Source organism: Saccopteryx leptura, chromosome 4 (genome assembly GCF_036850995.1).
Source record: "Saccopteryx leptura isolate mSacLep1 chromosome 4, mSacLep1_pri_phased_curated, whole genome shotgun sequence".
NCBI lineage: Eukaryota > Metazoa > Chordata > Mammalia > Chiroptera > Emballonuridae > Saccopteryx > Saccopteryx leptura.
The window spans coordinates 20,052,127-20,071,041 of NC_089506.1; the positions used below are offsets into that span (position 1 = coordinate 20,052,127).

The 18,915-nt window shown below is 35.7% G+C and overlaps 1 protein-coding gene across 2 annotated transcripts in view; it reads left to right on the forward strand.

Moving 5' to 3' along the window:
* SGCZ (sarcoglycan zeta) overlaps positions 1-18,915 on the forward strand; it is a 266,376-nt gene that overhangs the window by 189,640 nt on the left and 57,821 nt on the right. For both annotated transcript variants that reach the window (XM_066383534.1, XM_066383536.1), the window contains exon 3: positions 5,566-5,653. In XM_066383534.1, the coding sequence (XP_066239631.1) occupies positions 5,566-5,653 (88 nt within the window). The remainder of the gene's footprint in view (positions 1-5,565; positions 5,654-18,915) is intronic.

Below are 18,915 nucleotides of genomic sequence, written 5' to 3' on the forward strand. Positions count from 1 at the left end.
GGTCCTTGGCCTCTGCCCCAGGCACTAGAGTGGCTCTGGTCTCGGCAGAGCGACGCCCCCTGGTGGGCAGAGCGTCACCCCTGGTGGGCGTGCCGGGTGGATCCCCGTCAGGCTCATGCGGGAGTCTGTCTGACTGTCTCTCCCCGTTTTCAGCTTCAGAAAAATACAAAAAAAAAAAAAAAAAAAAAAAGATAAAAAAACTAAAATATGCGGGCTGAGTGCAGCTTAAGAATATCCCTGTTTCCTCTAAAACCTAAGGGAACAAAATGAACCAGACATCCTGAAACTTGGACTATGCACTCTAACCCTGCTTATAGATGGAGAAATCGTGGGACAGAACTGCTGTGTCATTTGCTGAATCAAGCAGCCAGCTTGACAGACTCAGTATTCGAAATAATCAGGATCCACTGGGTGTCCTACAATCACTTTATTTATTGATGTCTTTTCATGGGTAATTTTACTTCAGTCCTCATATATAGATGAATTCATACATGGATTTAGAACAGGGTGTGGCACTGATTAAGTATCAACAGGTGGTAGCTGCTGCTGCTACTAACAGTCTTGGGACAATAAATATAAGAATCTGAAATACCTTAAAAACCTACACTTTCTTATTCACATATATACACCACAACTTCTCATCTAGATACCTTACGCTCTTCTTTAGGGAAATATCTATCATAGCAGCTTATTGCTATAACATTCTCAGTTGTGTTTTGTTTTTATTCACCTAGTTTATTCTCTGTAGGGTTCACTTGATTATAAACTTCGTAAGAGAAAAATGTTTGTCTCCTTTGTTTCTACTCTAAACCCACTGACTAGCATAGAGCTGAACACATCATAGGTACTCAGTAAATATTTATGATAAAGTTGAACACAACAGAAATACAAAGAAAGGAATCATTTTTCTTCTTTAGTAAGTTGCACAGCCTATCATAAAGGCATTGCAATGAGAAAACCATTTTGCATTATTTTTCCATGATCTAATTAGCAAGTTTACAACCAGATCCTCCGCTAAAGAATGTGTGTGTGAAGAAATGTAAGCAGTGTTTTCAAGCCGATATAATGATACCATTGCTTTTTTTCCTGGATCTACTATCAGTTTTATCTCAAGACATAAAAAGACAGATATATTTCCTGGAGTTACAGCCAAGATGCTGGTCAGCTCCAGAAGACTGTGAAATGCCTGCTAATGGAAGATTTCCTGGATTGAAGGGAAAATGTTTAAATATAAATATGAAATTTTTCTTCCTCCAAAGGAAAGAAAAGGATATTTATACTATTACACTATGCAGAATAAGATGCTACCTACTCACCTTACAGAATTTATATGCTTTATTCCTATTCCATGAGATAATAATTTTCTCCCCCATTATGTTCTCAATAAAAATAAGCAAGGAGGGAATACTTGTATCTATTCTAATATCTGAAACTAGACTACTTACCAAGTTTTGGAAGACAGAAGAAACATGTAGAGAGAACATAAAGAAGAGACTGGAAGACTATGATTTATTAGTGGAAGTGATTTTCTTATATAAAGAACTTTGAGGAAATGAACAGAAGAAAGAAGGGAAGAAGTTAGGGAGGAGGGGAGCAAAAAGGAACAAAATACATTGACAGAAAATGATTTAACTTTGGGTGATGAACACACAACACAATCAGTAGTTCAAATCAATATAAATGTATACCTGAAACATATGTATTCTTATTGATCAATATCACCAAATTACATTTAATTTTCTAAATAATTTTTTAAATGTCAATCTTTTTTGGTAAAAGGAAGTTTTCTGTTACTGCTTTACACCAAAAAATGTCTTTGTTATCATATTTATAAGTAGGATTGTATCCTTCTTAGATGATTGAAAGAATTGCTATCATTTTTATCATATATATTTTATCACATATGCATTTTTCATTAGTACTGAGGAAATATTGTATAAAAGGTGAAGTGTTGAACCTAAGATAAATAAGCCTTGATTCTAACCCCTCAAAATGCTGATGTGCTCATGTATAATGCAGAAATTATGGTCTGATTTGCCAATGAAACTGATACTTTTATCTTCATTATATATTTTTTTCTTAAGGAGAGAGACGGACAGACAGACAGGAAGGGAGAGAAAGAAGAAACATCAACTTGCAGTTGTGGCACCTCAATTTTTCATTGATGGCTTTCTCATGTGTGCCTTGACCAGGGGGCTCCAGCTGAGACAGTGACCCCTTGCTCAAGTCAGCAATCTTGAGCACAAACCAGCAACCTTGGGTTTCAAGTCAATGACCTTTGGGCTCAAGCCAACAACAATGGTGTCATGTCTATGGTCCTGAGCTCAAGCTGGTGAGCCCATGCTCAAGCTGGCAACCTCAGGGTTTCAAACCTGGGTCCTCAGCATCTCATGTCAACACTCTATCCACTGTGCCACCAACTGGTCAGGCTCCATTACATTTTGTCTACCAAAAATAATTACTTGATTTTGATTCAGGTCAACCGATCTCATTTTAATGTATCAGTATAACATAGTAATACATTGATGTCCAGATGAATACAGTGTAAAGAATTTTTTCTTATCTCTGTTAGTTGCACATTTATAATTTTTAATCAGCCTGACCTATGGTGGTGCAGTGGATAAAGTGTCGACCTGGAATGCTGAGGTCGCCAGTTCAAAACCCTGGGCTTGCCTGGTCAAGGCACATATGGGAGTTGATGCTTCCTGCTCCTCCCCTTGTTCTCTCTCTATCTCTCCCTCTCTCTCTCTAATAAAAATGAATAAATAAAATCTTTTAAAACAAGTAAATAAATATAATTTTTAATCAGTCACAAGATTGTTATCTTTATCATAGTAAAATTTTAATTTAGATATAAAAATTTAATTCTGAGGAGTAATTTAGTGGAATTATGTGAACGAAGAGAAGAGTGCCAGGGATAGAAGAACATTATTATCTATGGTTAGGTAAGAGAAAAGTGGATTAATATGATGTAAACAAAGAGACATAATAATTAAACTTCAACTCTAACTTGTCTATTTCTCTATAAAAATCAGAAAAATTAGCCTGACCAGGCGGTGGCGCAGTGGATAGAGCGTCAGAAATGGGATGTGGAAGGCCCAGATTTGAGACCCCGAGGTCGCCAGCTTGCGTGCAGTCTCATCTGGTTTGAGCAAGGCTCACCAGCTTGAGCCCAAGGTTGCTGGCTTGAGCAAGGGGTAACTCAGTATGCGGTAGCCCCCCAATCAAGGCACATATGAGAAATCAATCAATGAACAACTAAGGAACCGTAATGAAGAATTGATGTTTCTCATCTCTCCCTTCTTGTCTGTCTATCCCTGTCTGTCCCTCTCTCTGTCTCTGCCAAAATAATAATAATAATAATCAGAAAGTTTATAAATAAGTTTTTAAAATTGACTTTTTTCTTATCTTAAAATATTAAACAACTACTTTCATAGTACTTAAATTATATATACTATTGGTTGTGCTTTTTTCAAAATACTACAGTTCAGAGAAATTTAGGTTTAGAAATTCAAATGAAAACATATTGTCATTGATTTAAAAAAATCTAAATAACAGTCATACATCTTGTATTATAATGATTTTGAAAAAATGAGAATGGAAATTCTACTAAATATTTTTACACTGTTTTAAATTGCAAGGTGTTTTATAGGTTTCTGCTGTTTTTCACATTCAAATTGTTACTTAATTCAAAGCTCCTTGTTTTAAGTATGTGAGTTAAATGTATTTAATTTTGCTAATATGAAATATAATCTTTTCTGTGCTTATATGAGCCATTTTCTTTGGGCAGTGTTTTTACTGAATATATAATTCTTTGCAAAGAGTCTTAGTCTTGATCTATACTGTACACAATTTAAACATATTACTTGAAATGAATAGTGTAATTAATTTAAAATACTTTAGGTATCTTCAAAAATGAACCCTTGAATCATGGAAATATCTATGAATAAAAGATTGGATGTTTTAAACAACAGAAATAGCACTTGATGTGTTGGAAAAAGAAATAAGTTGTGATGAGAGATAAGAAGGAAATAAAATTTTATTATAGTGATATTTGTACAACTTGCCTCATTTTACAGTATAAAGATAATCTTCAAAATGTGGAAAATTATTTTTAAAAATCACATATTAGTTTAGGTATATTAGCAAATCACCCTTTTAAAAGAAAATTGTGTGTTTTGTTTGTGTTTATGTCTATATGTTTGCTCACGCTTTTTATCTAGCCAGAAGGTACACAAAGCAGCATTAGGAAGAAGCCCACAAAGGCTTCCTATGTACCCCCAAATCACAAATCGTAAATTCCAATCCTACTCTTGAAAGAGTTTTTCTATGACTTACATATGAAAGCACTTGTATACTTACATTGACATAGAAGTGACATACCATCTTGATGGTAAGAGTAATGTTAGGAGATATTTCCCAGAATTTCAATAACAAGACTACAAGCTGCATAAGGGCAGGTATTGTTCTGTGTTCTAATCACTGAAATGTCCCAAGTCTCTAGAGCACTGTTACACATTGTGAAACTCAGTAAATACTTTTGAATGAATGAATGAGTAGTTTATAAATAATCAACCTGTTTATATAAATATTTTAGATCATAAAAATGATAATGTAGCCCGCTGTAAGTTACTTGTCTGAGCCAGGTAGTGGAAAAACCTAATGTATCAATTCCTCAGGCAGTGATAATGCCCTTCAATAAATTACTGTACTCTTAAGTACTAAATCAGTGATAGAAGGAAACATCAACCAAGATATATATGCTAAAGGAGAATTTTCAGGTAAACATCTTATATTCTATATACCTCCTTACTTAAATCAATCTATGATTTACAAGGAATTTCTACATGGGGTTGATAAGTTAATATTTATTATGAAGGTCTATTTACCCCTTCAGTCAGCACTTAGGAAATGCTTTCCTTCAGCAGTATGCTAAGTAGTAAGGATATAATTGTGTACACATGACTGCCACAACCCCTGTCCCATGGATGGTTTCTCTTGTGACAGAAACAAATAAAAAGTAAACACACAAATGAGTAAGACAAATTTGTCTTATGATAAGTGCTTTCAACAAAATAAATGGAGAGTGGGAGTTTGGGAATTGAACAAATCTATAGTTGCACTTCTCAGGGGAGGCAATTTTGAAGAGATAACATTTAAGCTGAGATCTGTAAATTGCAAGTTCAGCTTAAAAAGAGACTTTCTCCGTTGGATACGATTTAAAATATCTCCAAGGGCAAACATTCATGCCACTGGGAGGAGGAAAGCAGAAAGGTTACTATACCCGTGATGTACAATAATCAGTAAAGTTGGAAATGCTTGCATCCAAAAGCTATAACCCACTTATCAATGTAGATACATTCCTATTCTGTACAGTAGTTATTATAAAACACCCACATTTTTATTGTTTAACCACTGTTTGGGATGTTAAAATAGCTGCCCAATCTAAAACAAAAAAATAGAGTTTTGATAATACCCAAACTATTGGAGTATAATTTGATATATTAAGTTTTGACTATATTTATATTTTTTATTTGATTTCTTTATTTTATACATGTTTCCCAGGATAGTCCACTGGTCTTACAGTCTGACAGGAATGTAACAGTGAATGCAAGAAATCACATGGGGCAGTTAACTGGACAGCTGACAGTAGGTGAGTGTTTGGGGTAAAATCACTTGTACCATCTTACTCCATTTAAAACTCTCTGGGTGTTTAAATTGGGAAAAGCAAAAGCATATCATTTCTATACTATATAATTAGACATCCCATACAACCCAATTATCTTGCACGATTTGATTTGTCATGAGGCTAGTTATGGTTTCCTGTGTTTGGTAGTTATTCCTTTTATTGATGTGTTATTTGTGGGACTGAATTATATATATTTTGTTATTTGTACACTTGAATTCCAAAATGCACAATTTTCATAACAAGTATCTCCCTAGTATGTGTTAAATTTTAGTTCTAGTATATTTTAAATTTTAGTAAATAGGCTTGAACAAACATGTGAGACATTACATTATGTGGTCTATGTGTCATTTATTTTAGGCAAATAATTTACCATAAATATATTAGAAATGATATAATCACTGAATATAATAAATCTTAACATTTAAGAATTAGCTATAAATTTGAAGTTTAATTATCTCAACTTTTAGACTTATAAGCTTTAGAAATGATAAAAATAAGTTAATGATAATATATTTAGTGTTTTATCATATTGTTAATTTTAATTTAGAGATTAATATTATATGGCATTATTAGTTGACTCAGTTTTTTAAGAAGGCAAATTAAGCGTCAATTATAATTATATAAGATAATACATAGAATTAATGTGTGTATAATTGCTAAAATTATAAAAGTGAAAACTACATTTTTTATTGGGAAAATTGCCTACCACTTGTTGGCATTTTGTATGTTCATGCATATGTGTGTGTATGAAACTATATTTTAGATGGTAAATTACAATTTTGAGAATTGAGTTACCCTGATTTCAATAAGTTCATCATCATTTTAATGCAGAAGAATGTTTCCAATATCTTTAATTAAACTACACAAAAATGTGACATTTAAAATGTGAGACTTACAAGTGTGAGTTTGATTCTGTCCACTTCCTTTGTAGGTCTAGGAAATACATCTTGATATGCTATTCATTTGAATGAACTGAAAAGTGAAACTTATATTTTAGTATATATTTCCAAAAATATAATTACATATTATTTATAATAATTACAGTTACTTTATATTTTTAAAATGTAACAGTTGGTCAGTAAGTATCTATTCATTACTCTTACTGGAAAGTATTTGTGATACATAGAAATGTATTAATTATGAAGAAGAGTGATATGCAAATGTGTTAAAAATTAAAGAAATTAAATATGTCAATTGATATAGAACTGCTTCAGAAGCACCAGGCACTCAGTTTAAATGACCATGCTAATTCATCATTGTTATGTTGGAATTACAGAAACAGAACTAAACTTTAGATTTTCCATATTCCTCATTTTCTTAATGTTAAGAACACTTCAGGTATATAAAACCTTTTTTTTGTTTTTACATTCTTCTCCTGATTTAAAAAGGTCCTCGGTTGAAATGCATACATGTAAATGAAACACAAAAAGACATATACTAGTGGCCACTGTAATATAATTGCTGCGTAACTACTGCTAGCAGAGCAAAGCAGCTGTCTGATTATATGGAGTATAATCAAATACCATTTGCATTTTGCTGCATGCTTTCCTGCAGGAAATATAAAGAATAATAGTTTTGTGACTGTACTTTCAACCACCGTTTCAAACTGAATTTAATATAGTATCACTATTTGCCAACTGAGGGAAAAGGAGAACGAAGAGACAGAGGAGAAGGGTGGGTGAAGGGAATTTATTCAATCCATTGAGGTTTAAGCTAAAAAACTGTTTAACACTCTGGCCAATGGGGTCTACTCTTGGTGACCTCCATCTTTTCATTGCTTTGTAGTTTTCGATGACAATACAGAGAACAAAGAAAGATGTAGAAAAAAAAAGGGAGTAGGGAGGGAAAAAAGTGTTTACATTTGGAGTCAAAACTGAAAGACAAACTATTATAAGTAGTTAAAGAAATAGAAATGGGCCCTGGCCGGTTGGCTCAGCGGTAGAGCGTCGGCTTGGCGTGCGGGGGACCCGGGTTCGATTCCCGGCCAGCACCCATTTGCTTCTCCACCCCCCCTCCTTCCTCTCTGTCTCTCTCTTCCCCTCCCGCAGCCAAGGCTCCATTGGAGCAAAGACGGCCCGGGCGCTGGGGATGGCTCCTTCGCCTCTGCCCCAGGCACTAGAGTGGCTCTGGTCACGGCAGAGCGACGCCCGGAGGGGCAGAGCATCGCCCCCTGGTGGGCAGAGCGTCGCCCCTGGTGGGCGTGCCGGGTGGATCCCGGTCAGGCGCATGCGGGAGTCTGTCTGACTGTCTCTCCCCGTTTCCAGCTTCAGAAAAATACAAAAAGAAAAAAAAAAAAAGAAATACAAATGTTAATATCATCAAAATGAGTGTCCTTCAATACAACTTAAATAAGGTATAAAAGTATTGTTTAACATTATAACATATTATATGTTATAATGTTACAGTTACTTTATGATGAAGCAATGGCTAAAAGGTAGTAAGAAATTTTCCCTCTGATATGTCTTTTGTTATCAGTCTATAGCTGGAATATAAAAATAAAAGGATAATCTGAAAAGTTAAACATGGGAAAATATTAATGCATAGAAATAGTTTAGTTTTTAATTATTTTTGTTTAGTAGCATACTTCAATTAAATTGCAGTCATAAACCATGTCTGACTGATTGCTATGTGTCTTGTGTTGTAAACATAATAAGCTCCATGATGCCACCTCTATATCATTATCCCAGTAAAACACTAAGACTAATTGGGTATTAAATAATTAGAATGTCATTGTTGTGAAATTCTACTTTTAAAATGTGCTTAAAATCACAATCTTATGCTTCAAATTGGATCTCATATTTCACCATAATTCTCCTTGTTTAATGCTCAATAAACTTGGGAAAATGAATTAACCCCTAGGAGCTACTGACTATTATTGTCAAAATCATCTACTCATCATTTGATATTCTCATTTTCATTAATCAAAAACCAGTGACATCACCAGATAATATAAAAAGCACAGTTACCATCTTAATTCCTCATTTGTCTGTTTTTCCTCACTAATTCTTCAATGCTTCGATCTTCTTCAAAGTAATCCTTCAGTAAACCTAACTACAGGGCAATGAGAAAGAATGCCATTGGCAAGAAATTAAACACAGCAGCAGTCACATGGAGTACCGGTTTTTATTTTTCTGTTTTGCATTTTGAAGATTCAACACCACAGAATACAGCAAGCAAGTACAGATAGCTTCTGAAGGAGAGTTGGCTTGGGCTTCTCCTGAGGTCTGAGGAGCTTGCCTTCATTGCTCAGGATTTCTCGGGCCTGGGCCAGGACTTGGGTGATGAATGGGTAGTGGCCTGGGGGCCAGAACAGATGTGGCTTACTGACCCTTCGCCTTTTCCAGGGGCTGTCAAACCACTACACACTTAAAATTCAATTTTCTTTTTTTTACTAGAGAAGACGTGCTTGAGAAGAAAAATGACACATTAGAATTCTGTCAGGAAAATAGATCATACTATAGTTAAGGAAATGAAAATATGAGTTTCTTATAGGAAACCATAGTTTTTCCTCAAGGTTGCATTGAATAAAATTTACACGTTGATTAATAGAAAGGAAAGTGGATGATACAGTGTATTTTTAACAACTCTACATAAACAGAAACATAACATTGGGTCTGCTAATACTTTGGCATACAACTTTAAAGAATGCCAAAAACATGGCAAAAAAAAAAATAGAGTACAGTTAGATAAAAATAATTGTGGGTGGCAAAAATATAATGTACTTTTCCTGGTTTATCTCAATTCAAGAATAAAAATCTAGATTTACCTGTAAGAGATGATGTGTATGACCATTTCTTAAGTGATAGCCACTTTCACCTGGTTTGTCATCGCTCAGATGAAGTGAGAACCCAAAAAGTTGTTGGTTATGGCTCAGTCTTTTCATTTTGGCAGTAAAGTAACCTGGTGATAAAAGTCTTACTCATTAGTAAAAACTGAAGACCCTAACTAGGTCTCTTAACTGTGTCGATGGCTGTCTGCCCACTTCAAGACATCTCCCAATTACTAAGATAGACAGGTACACACACTCACACACACACACACACACACACACACACACGCACACGCACGCACGCACGCACTCACAGAACCGGTATAAGGAAATAAAGCCAGTAGGACTTTAAAGTAAAGAAACATTTCTGAGTCTACTACTGCACACAACAAGGTTGACTGAGACATCAGTAGTTTATTTCCTGCAACATGCTACAGGATAATTTGTTGGGAAACTTTTTCAAAAAAATTACTAGCCACCTATCATGGCAAAATTAAACCTCTGTAAAGCAAAAAGTAAGTAAAAGAACACAATTTTAAGGATCAATCACATAATTAAACACAAAATTTTAATAGTAACTATTTTACAATTAAGAATTAATATACAGTAATGCTTATTAGATTGTTTAGACTGAGAAATGTTAATATTCCATGATTTAAATTAATTCATGTCCTAAGATTTCACAAGTTGAGAAAAAAAACATGCTAGAAAGGCACTTTGATTATGACTAGTTATTAAGAATTGTTACAGAAAACCAAAAAAATAAGAATGTAAGATCAACAAAAATTAATTTTTTTTTTTGTATTTTTCTGAAGTTGTAAACGGAGAGGCAGTCAGACAGACTCCCTCATGCACCCGACCGGCATCCACCTGGCACGCCCACCAGGGGGCGATGCTCTGCCCATCTGGGGTGTTGCTCTGTTGCAACCAGAGCCATTCTAGCGCCTGAGGCAGAGGCCATAGAGCCATCCTCAGCGCCCAGGCCAACTTTACTCCAATGGAGCCTTGGCTGCGGGAAGAGAAGAGAGAGAGACAGAGAGGAAGGAGAGGGGAAGAGGTGGAGAAACAGATGGGTGCTTCTCCTGTGTGCTTTGGTTGGGAATCGAACCCGGGACTCCTGCACACCAGGCCGACACTCTACCACTGAGCCAACTGGCTAGGGCCTAACAAAAATTAATTTTAAAGTACAGGAATGTGTCAGTTTAATAATATCATGAGGACTTATATAATATAATTTATATACCAAAATGTTGTAGAAGAATATTTCACCTAGAAATCATAATTTTCTCAGAAACTAGTCTTATGAAAGAATTATATTTTAACAGTTAATAGCATGGGTGCTAAAATAGCTAAGTCCCATTTGTATCATTTCTACAACCTTGGGCAAGTCATTCCAGACATATTCTCCAGTATTCACTTTATAAGAGTAGATGTGGGAATTAAATAAGTGAATATATGTGAAATTCTTGGAATGCTTCCTGACACATACTAGTATGCATTATGTATATGTTAGTAATTGTAAGTTTTATTAGATCTACATGTAAATAATTCTGTGCACTTGACCAAGCCTCTGGGTTTCACTTTCCTTACCTATGCAATCAGTATTATGTTACATTGTGTCCATGGTTCTTTCCTGTTTCATGCCCAGGAGTGGATAACTACTTTTTCCCTTTAGAGAACAAAATTAGTTCATGAATAATTTGGTCCATTAAATTTCCTGCTATAGAGTAGTCCTGACAAAAAATGGCATTTGATTTGAGTTTTGACCTCTTTGCCACAAGTTATGAGCATGTATTTTAGATTTAAAATGAAGAATGCGAATAAACACAACTAAATTAACATCACTGTTATGTGTTTATTCTTTCATCAATTTTTGTCTTATAAAATGTTTTATAATGAAATTTAATACACAAAATAATTCAACAAGCCCAATCAGCTTATTTTTGTAATACTAAACATCAGCATGTTTTTTTCCTAAATAACTGGGAAAAATGTAGATGAGGACTTTATAATAAATATTTAAAGACTCCTAAAGTGACATGTAATCTTACGTTAAAGCAATTACAACTGTGAACACCTGGGAATCACTTAATTACCTGCAGATGGTGTAGAACATATAAAAAGTAGAAGGATGCAGATTATTCTCGTGTACCAAATTTATGTTTTTTGTCATTGACTCATTTTTTTAAACTTAGAGAATGCTGTAGTAGTCTTGGACAACTTAATAGAATGAATATTTTATGCAAAATAGACTATGCAAATCTTGGAAAGTAGATCAACAAAATACTTAGCTTTACTATTACACAGATTAAATGATTAAATGCATCATTGATTTTTAAGGGTTCAATGTTAATATCAATCAACTCATTTATTTAGTCATATTAATTAAACTACTTTAATTAGTTTAATATTAATTATTCAGTTTGGATAAATAGTACATTAAAGCAAATGCCTATGATTTTAGAATTAGGATGGCATTCTTAGAAATTAGGACCCTAAATAAATGTAATTTAAGTATAATGAAAATTACGTCTGAAAAAAAAGGCAGTAATATGCGTGTTTTGAAAAGCTTTTTATCACAAGGGTTTTTTTGTTATTGTCTTAACATCCTAACTTTTTTGTGTTAGTTACTATTTGTTATTACCTTCAAAAGCAAAACAAATTATTTGTTTCAAATAATGAAGTTCTCAAATATGTGTAGATTAAGGAGTGCTGGTCAAGGAATACTGAGGATTTTCCTTTCCGGAGAACCTAGACCACATTCTGAAATCGATGGTTTGACTAAGTCATTTCCAGCCTTCGCCGGCTCTGTCTGCCAGCTCTTCTTGGGTCCCCCATGCTCTGGTCAGGCTCTACTCACTGCAGTTCTGCAAGGCCAGTTCCACTTAACAGTGACCTGTTTTATGGTCCTAAGGACCATCTCTGCAAGGTGTTGGTCTCTTTTTCTCAAGAGAATGGATAGCTAATCTGCTAAAATTGTCAGGGATACTAATGCTTTGATTGATAGAATAACATCTTCGAATGTCCTCCCTTCCAGACAAAATATGTTTCAAAATATGGTCTTTGGTAATAACACCTTTAGTTGTTAAATAAGTAAACCTAGTCTTGAGTATTTAGGAATGAGGGCATGGAGTAAAATGACAAATGATGGTTCTATTAAGACTATTGTAAAGATAATAGTAGCATTGTAGCATTATGTAGGTCAGTCCATCTCTTTATATGGTGATTAAAGAAGATAATATAGTTTTTTTTTCACTAATTATAATGCAAGAACTTGTTACATGTATTTACCATTATAATCTAAGGAAAGCACTAAAGAGAGAAATAACAATTTTGTTAATTCTATAATTACATAAAATTATCAAAAATATGCTAATACTAAAGCTCGTTATTTAAATTTTAATGGTAAGAGGATTGTTATGAAATGAAAATGATATATCACAGAGCTCATTAAAGGATAAAAGTAAAATAATGTAAGCCAAAGTGCAAGAGTGTTTTTTTTTTTTTTACTTCATACTTTAGATATTCAGTTAGCACTATAGCTATATGACTTACCTAAAATTAATGAGTCTATAGTATATACATTGCACCAAGCTTTGTTTTTAATGAGGCTCCATTTGTGGGATCTCATAATCGCAGGTGCATTTGAGTTTCATATATAATTGACTTATTGAGCATGCAATTTTTTTTTTTTTTGTCTTTACAAGAAACTTGTTTTGGGGAAATTTGCTTAATGGGGCATATTGTTCACAAATGTAAGGTTATGGGACTAATTACTGGAAACATCTGGTGGTAGGCAGCTAAATAAAACTTAGGGTTCCATCTGTCCACAGAAGATTATTACCTCAGTTTAAGGGGCATTGGATGAAGTTGCAGTTGAGCCCATACTACTAAAGATCAATATTCATAACCTGGTCATGGGATACAGGGAGATCTGTATGAACCATTCCTTGTGATGGTTTACATCTATTAACTACATTACTTTTATTTTCAAATTTCACTTTGGCTTAAATGTCTATTCTTATGTGTAGTTCTGGAGAAATTCCAAGTTAGATAATGCATACATCAGAAAAATAAAGTGTGGTGGGAATAGAAAATTGAGCATAGGTAGAGGTAAAAATGAACTGGAGCCATTCTTGTTTAACAAATATTTGCTGGACTCTTTTTCTTTTTAATTAATTAATTTTAATGGGCTGACATTGATCAATCAGGGTACATAGGTTCAGAGAAAACATCCCCAGGTTATTTTGACATTTGATTATGTTGCATACCCATCACCCAAAGTCAAATTGTCTTCAGTTACCTTCTATCTGGTTTTCTTTGTGCCCCTCCCCTGCCCCCATCTACTCCCCTTTCCTACTCCCCCTTTCCATCCTCCCCCCACCCCGGTAAACACCACACTCTTGTCCATGTCCCTGAGTCTCACTTTTATGTCCCACCTAGGTATGGAATTATACAGTTCTTAGTATTTTCCTGATTTACTTATTTCAATCAGTATAATGTTAGCAAGGTCCATCCATATTGTTGTAAATCAGGGGTCCTGACACTGATGGGTCCTTACCTTTTGGCTGAGAGAGCCATGAACGCCACATATTTTAAAATGTAATTCCATGAGAGCCATACAACAACCCGTGTACATTACGCATTATCCAATAAAAAGTTGATGTTGTCCCAAAGGATAACTGTGATTGGCTCCAGCCACCCACAACCATGAACATGAGCAGTAGGAAATGGATTGTAATACATGAGAATGTTTGTTTTTTTTTATTTTTTTTATTATTTTTGTATTTTTCTGAAGCTGGAAACGGGGAGAGACAGTCAGACAGACTCCCGCATGCGCCCGACCGGGATCCACCTGGCACGCCCACCAGGGGCGACGCTCTGCCCACCAGGGGGCGATGCTCTGCCCCTCTGGGGCGTCGCTCTGCCGTGACCAGAGCCGCTCTAGCGCCTGGGGCAGAGGCGAAGGAACCATCCCCAGCGCCCGGACCATCTTTGCTCCAATGGAGCCTTGGCTGCGGGAGGGGAAGAGAGAGACAGAGAGGAAGGGGGGGTGGAGAAGCAAATGGGCACTTCTCCTGTGTGCCCTGGCCGGGAATCGAACCTGGGTCCCCCGCACGCCAGGCCGATGCTCTACCGCTGAGCCAACCGGCCAGGGCTGTTTTATATTTTTAACGGTATTTTTTTTTATTAAAGATTTGTCTGTGAGCCAGATGCAGCCATCAAAAAAGCCACATCTGACTCATGAGCCATAGGTTCCCGACCCCTGTTGTAAATGATCCAATGTCATCATTTCTTATGACTGAGTAGTATTCCATAGTATATATGTACCACATCTTCTTTATCCAGTCATCTATTGAAGGGCTTTTTGGTTGTTTCCATGTCTTGACCACTGTGAACAATACTGCAATGAACATGGGGCTGGATGTGTCTTTACGTACCAATGTTTTTGAGTTTTGGGGATATATACCCAGTAGAGGGATTGCTGGGTTATATGGTAATTATATTTTTAATTTTTTGAGGAACCACCATACTTTCTTCCATAATGGTCGTACTACTTTACATTTCCACCAAGAGTGAATGAGGGGTCCTTTCTCTCCACAGCCTCTCCAACACTTGCTATTACCTGTCTTGTTGATAAAAGCTAATCTAACAGGTGTGAGGTGGTATCTCATTGTGGTTTTGATTTGCATTTCTCTAATAGCTAATGAAGATGAGCATCTTTTCATATATCTGTTGGCCATTTGTATTTCCTCGTGGGAGAAGTGTCTGTTCATGTCCTCTTCCCATTTTTTATTGGATTGTTTGTTATTGAGTTTTATGAGTTCTTTATATATTTTTGATACTAGACCCTTGACAATATTACTCCAAGTAGTATTACCAAATTACTTAAGACTGACTTAAAATTGCTATCAATCCCTGAATCTATTTGGTTAAAATATTTAGTCAGCTCTGAATTTACTTGCAGCCTTTTCTCACTATATTACACTTAAATATTTTGTCATATATTTTCCTGATATCAAGAAAATTGAATCCTATACATTCCCTGATATATTGACCCAGTTTTGGCATAGGTTGTATCCTGCCTCTGCAGTCGTATATCTGCTGCTTTCTTTTCTAAGCGCTCACAGACATATCAGACTGATGCAGATTTAATATTCCATCCTCCCTTAACCCTCCAAGGGACAAATGTATGTTAATAACTCATAATACTTAAAACCCATCTTCTCTTGTGTCGCAGTATTTAGATTAAAAAAAAATTGCTCCTTTATAATTTTACGTCGCTTTTGCCACTTTGTGTTTTTCTACAAAGATGACTGAAAATAACTTACAGACCAGTCATGAGCTAAGTTATTGGGGTAGAGGTGCTGGTAGTTACGTGCTTCTAAATAACAAGCTTACTTCTCCATACTTTGTCTTCCTGAGTCGTCATGATTGGATTTCCTTTTGTCTTCAGCCGCAGCCTCACTTGTCCCTGAATTTTTACCCTTCACTGAATCATTATATGTATCAACTACCTAAGCCACACTGGACAATTATAAGAAATAAAGCCTTCAATATTTTATCTGGAGAATAAAGCCTTCTATATCATACACTAAGACAGCAATTACACATATTTTCGCATTCAAAGCTCTGAGAAATCATAAACTGTAATAATTGCAATGACTGAAATAAAAGATACTGACAACAGCGAGTGCTAGAGATGATAAGAGCTGCTGAAACTCTCATGCACGGCTGTTGCGGGAGTGCAAAATGCCCCAGCTACTGGAAGAGTGAGCCTGCTTCCTGTGTCGTTGACAAGACCACACACAGGTTTTTGTATTTTTTATTTTATTTTAATGAAACGAATTAGGTTCCCTTCAAAACACAACTTCTGTTTCTGTTTTCTCACCCCAAATTAACTGATCATTTAGAATAGCCCATTTATGAGTGCAACGTGAAATAGGTCAGCTCTGCTGTTGAATAGCCTCCTGAGAGTTCAGTGAAAATAGAAATTAACTTTGGTATTCATTTGTCGGAGTCGCATTGATAACAAAGGCAACAAGATGAATGCAGACGATGTAACACTGTTGAAAACTAAGCTGACTCCACTGGATAAAGTTGATTGTTTTTAGGAGCCAGTAGTTCCGAAGGGGAGTGTGTTTAGAATATAAAGGGAAAGACACCGCAAATCTCATTTCGTGTCAAATGGAAGTAGTGAGGTCACTGGCTGAGCATGGAAAACGCTAAGCGCCGAATGTGCCCTTTCAAAATATACCAAGAATTTTCTTACATGTAGAAAATTTAACAGCGTAAGGAAAGTGTTGGTAGGGTCACAGTATAAGTAACAAGAATAAACAGTTTTGAAAGATTCTAATAAGTGTTTCAAAGCAAGAACATCATGTGGTAGTGGAAATGACTTAATAATGATTATGATCTTAAATGGGTTTTCTGGCCTCCTCTCATTCTCTCTTTTATCATGCCTCTTTTCCCCTCATCATTTTATAATGTTTATGGTAACACAAGGAAAGCTTTTCCATGTCAGAATATCAATAAATCTAAATTATATATTTTTTTCTGTTGTGGCAGACGTATTCAAAGTAATCAAAATAAGGACATATTATTTAGCATAATTGAGCATTCACATATGGATATATATTTCAAGAAACACAAAGCTGTATAGCATACTACATAGTGCCCGGGAGTTTGGACGCAAAGCCATGGGAGGCACAGTTAGAAAGTTGAACTTCTTTCCCAGCTTACTCTGACTGCCCCTCCCACCCTCACCCACCGCAGAGCTCAGGCTCTTCCCTCTGCACCTGCCATTGGGTTTATGCCCACCACAGTCCTGAGTGCTGTCTCCTCTGCTGACAAGGAGGATACTAAAACTTATTCCAGTGTCGCCACGGTCCTCTGTCGTCCTGGGTCCTTCCATCCCCTTGTAAATATATTTCTGAAGGTATTAAAGTAACAATCTGCTTTATTCCATTTAATATGTATCTACTTTGTTAGGACAGGTAGTTAACATATAGAAGAACTAGATTTAAACTTGAAAAATTAGTCGTGTCCATATTGTATCAGTTTCAATGTGAGTCCATAACGTTCCTTTTATTATTATGAGTTATTTTAAATGTTTGACCGCAGAGTGGTGCAGTGGTATTAAAGATACACTTTGTGAAATTAGAAATACATTGATGAGTGGGTACAAGGACAGTGTGTCTGGAGGATGGAAGTGTATTTAGAATGTCACCCTTTGGGACTCCTGGAAATGATGGCCAGCTGGGTGCAGAACGGTTATAAGAGGGAGAGTGCTTTGGAGAGGTACCCAGGTAAGAGAATGAAGAAGATATGCAGACAGGCCTATGGAGGGGAAGACACTGACTCTTAATTCCCTGCAGTTAGGCCTCAGTTTGTCCTACCAGCAGGATGTCAGGGACCCAACTGCTGCAGAGAGTTCAGCATTAGTTCAAAGTTTCCTGGGAAACAGAGAAGCATCTGAGTGAAGAGCAGGGACTCTGGAGCCTGGCGACAGGAACTGATTCTCAGGCAAGCTTTTGCCAGCTGGATGATTTGGGCAAGGACATAAGTGTCTCTGTGTTTGAGTTTCCTAACTATAAAATGGGCATATTGATAATACTTGCCTTGTTGAATTATTTTGATCACTAAGTGAGTTAACGTAAATGAAATTCTTAGCACATATTATTAAACACTACGGATATGCTAGCTACTATTATCAGTAGTAATAATAGTATTTATTACTGTTCTAATGGGAGAACCACCAGAAAAGATTTATTCAGACCATAATTTTTATTAGATGGTGATCACTCAAGGTAACATTTAATTCTAGTATCTTAAGGTTATTAAGCATTATCATTTGATTTATTGGCATGAGCAGGTGCTCTCACATGTCATGACATTCATAGGACTGCTGCTGGGTGATAAGCACAATTAAATTACCCATAGCATCTGGCCCTGTAACCAGTCACTGACAGGACATTAAGGTTTTATATTTGTTCTTTCTTAGTTTTCAGACATTCCAACAGCTCATTAATTCTGGTAACAATAAACTATTCTAGTTGTGAATGTTTTATATGAACATAAAAATGAATAATGATTAATGCATCCCATTAATTCTATTATGTTACAGTGTTATTTATTGAAAATATACATGAAAAAATATTTGGACACTAGAATATACATCTTTATTAAAGTTTTTAATTTTCCCCAAATTAACTTACAAATGTAAAGCATTCAAATGAAAATAATCAAGATAGGACCAAAAAAAAAAAAAAAAAAAAAGAAAGAAGAGAGAGAGAAAAAAACTCATGGACACAGACAGCAGTGTGGTAATTGCTGGAGGTGGGGGGTGACTTGAAATAGGGTGAGGGGATAAATGGTGATGGACAGAGACTTGACTTTGGGGTGAATACACAATACAGGGTACAGAGATGTGTTGTCGATTTGTGCATCTGACACC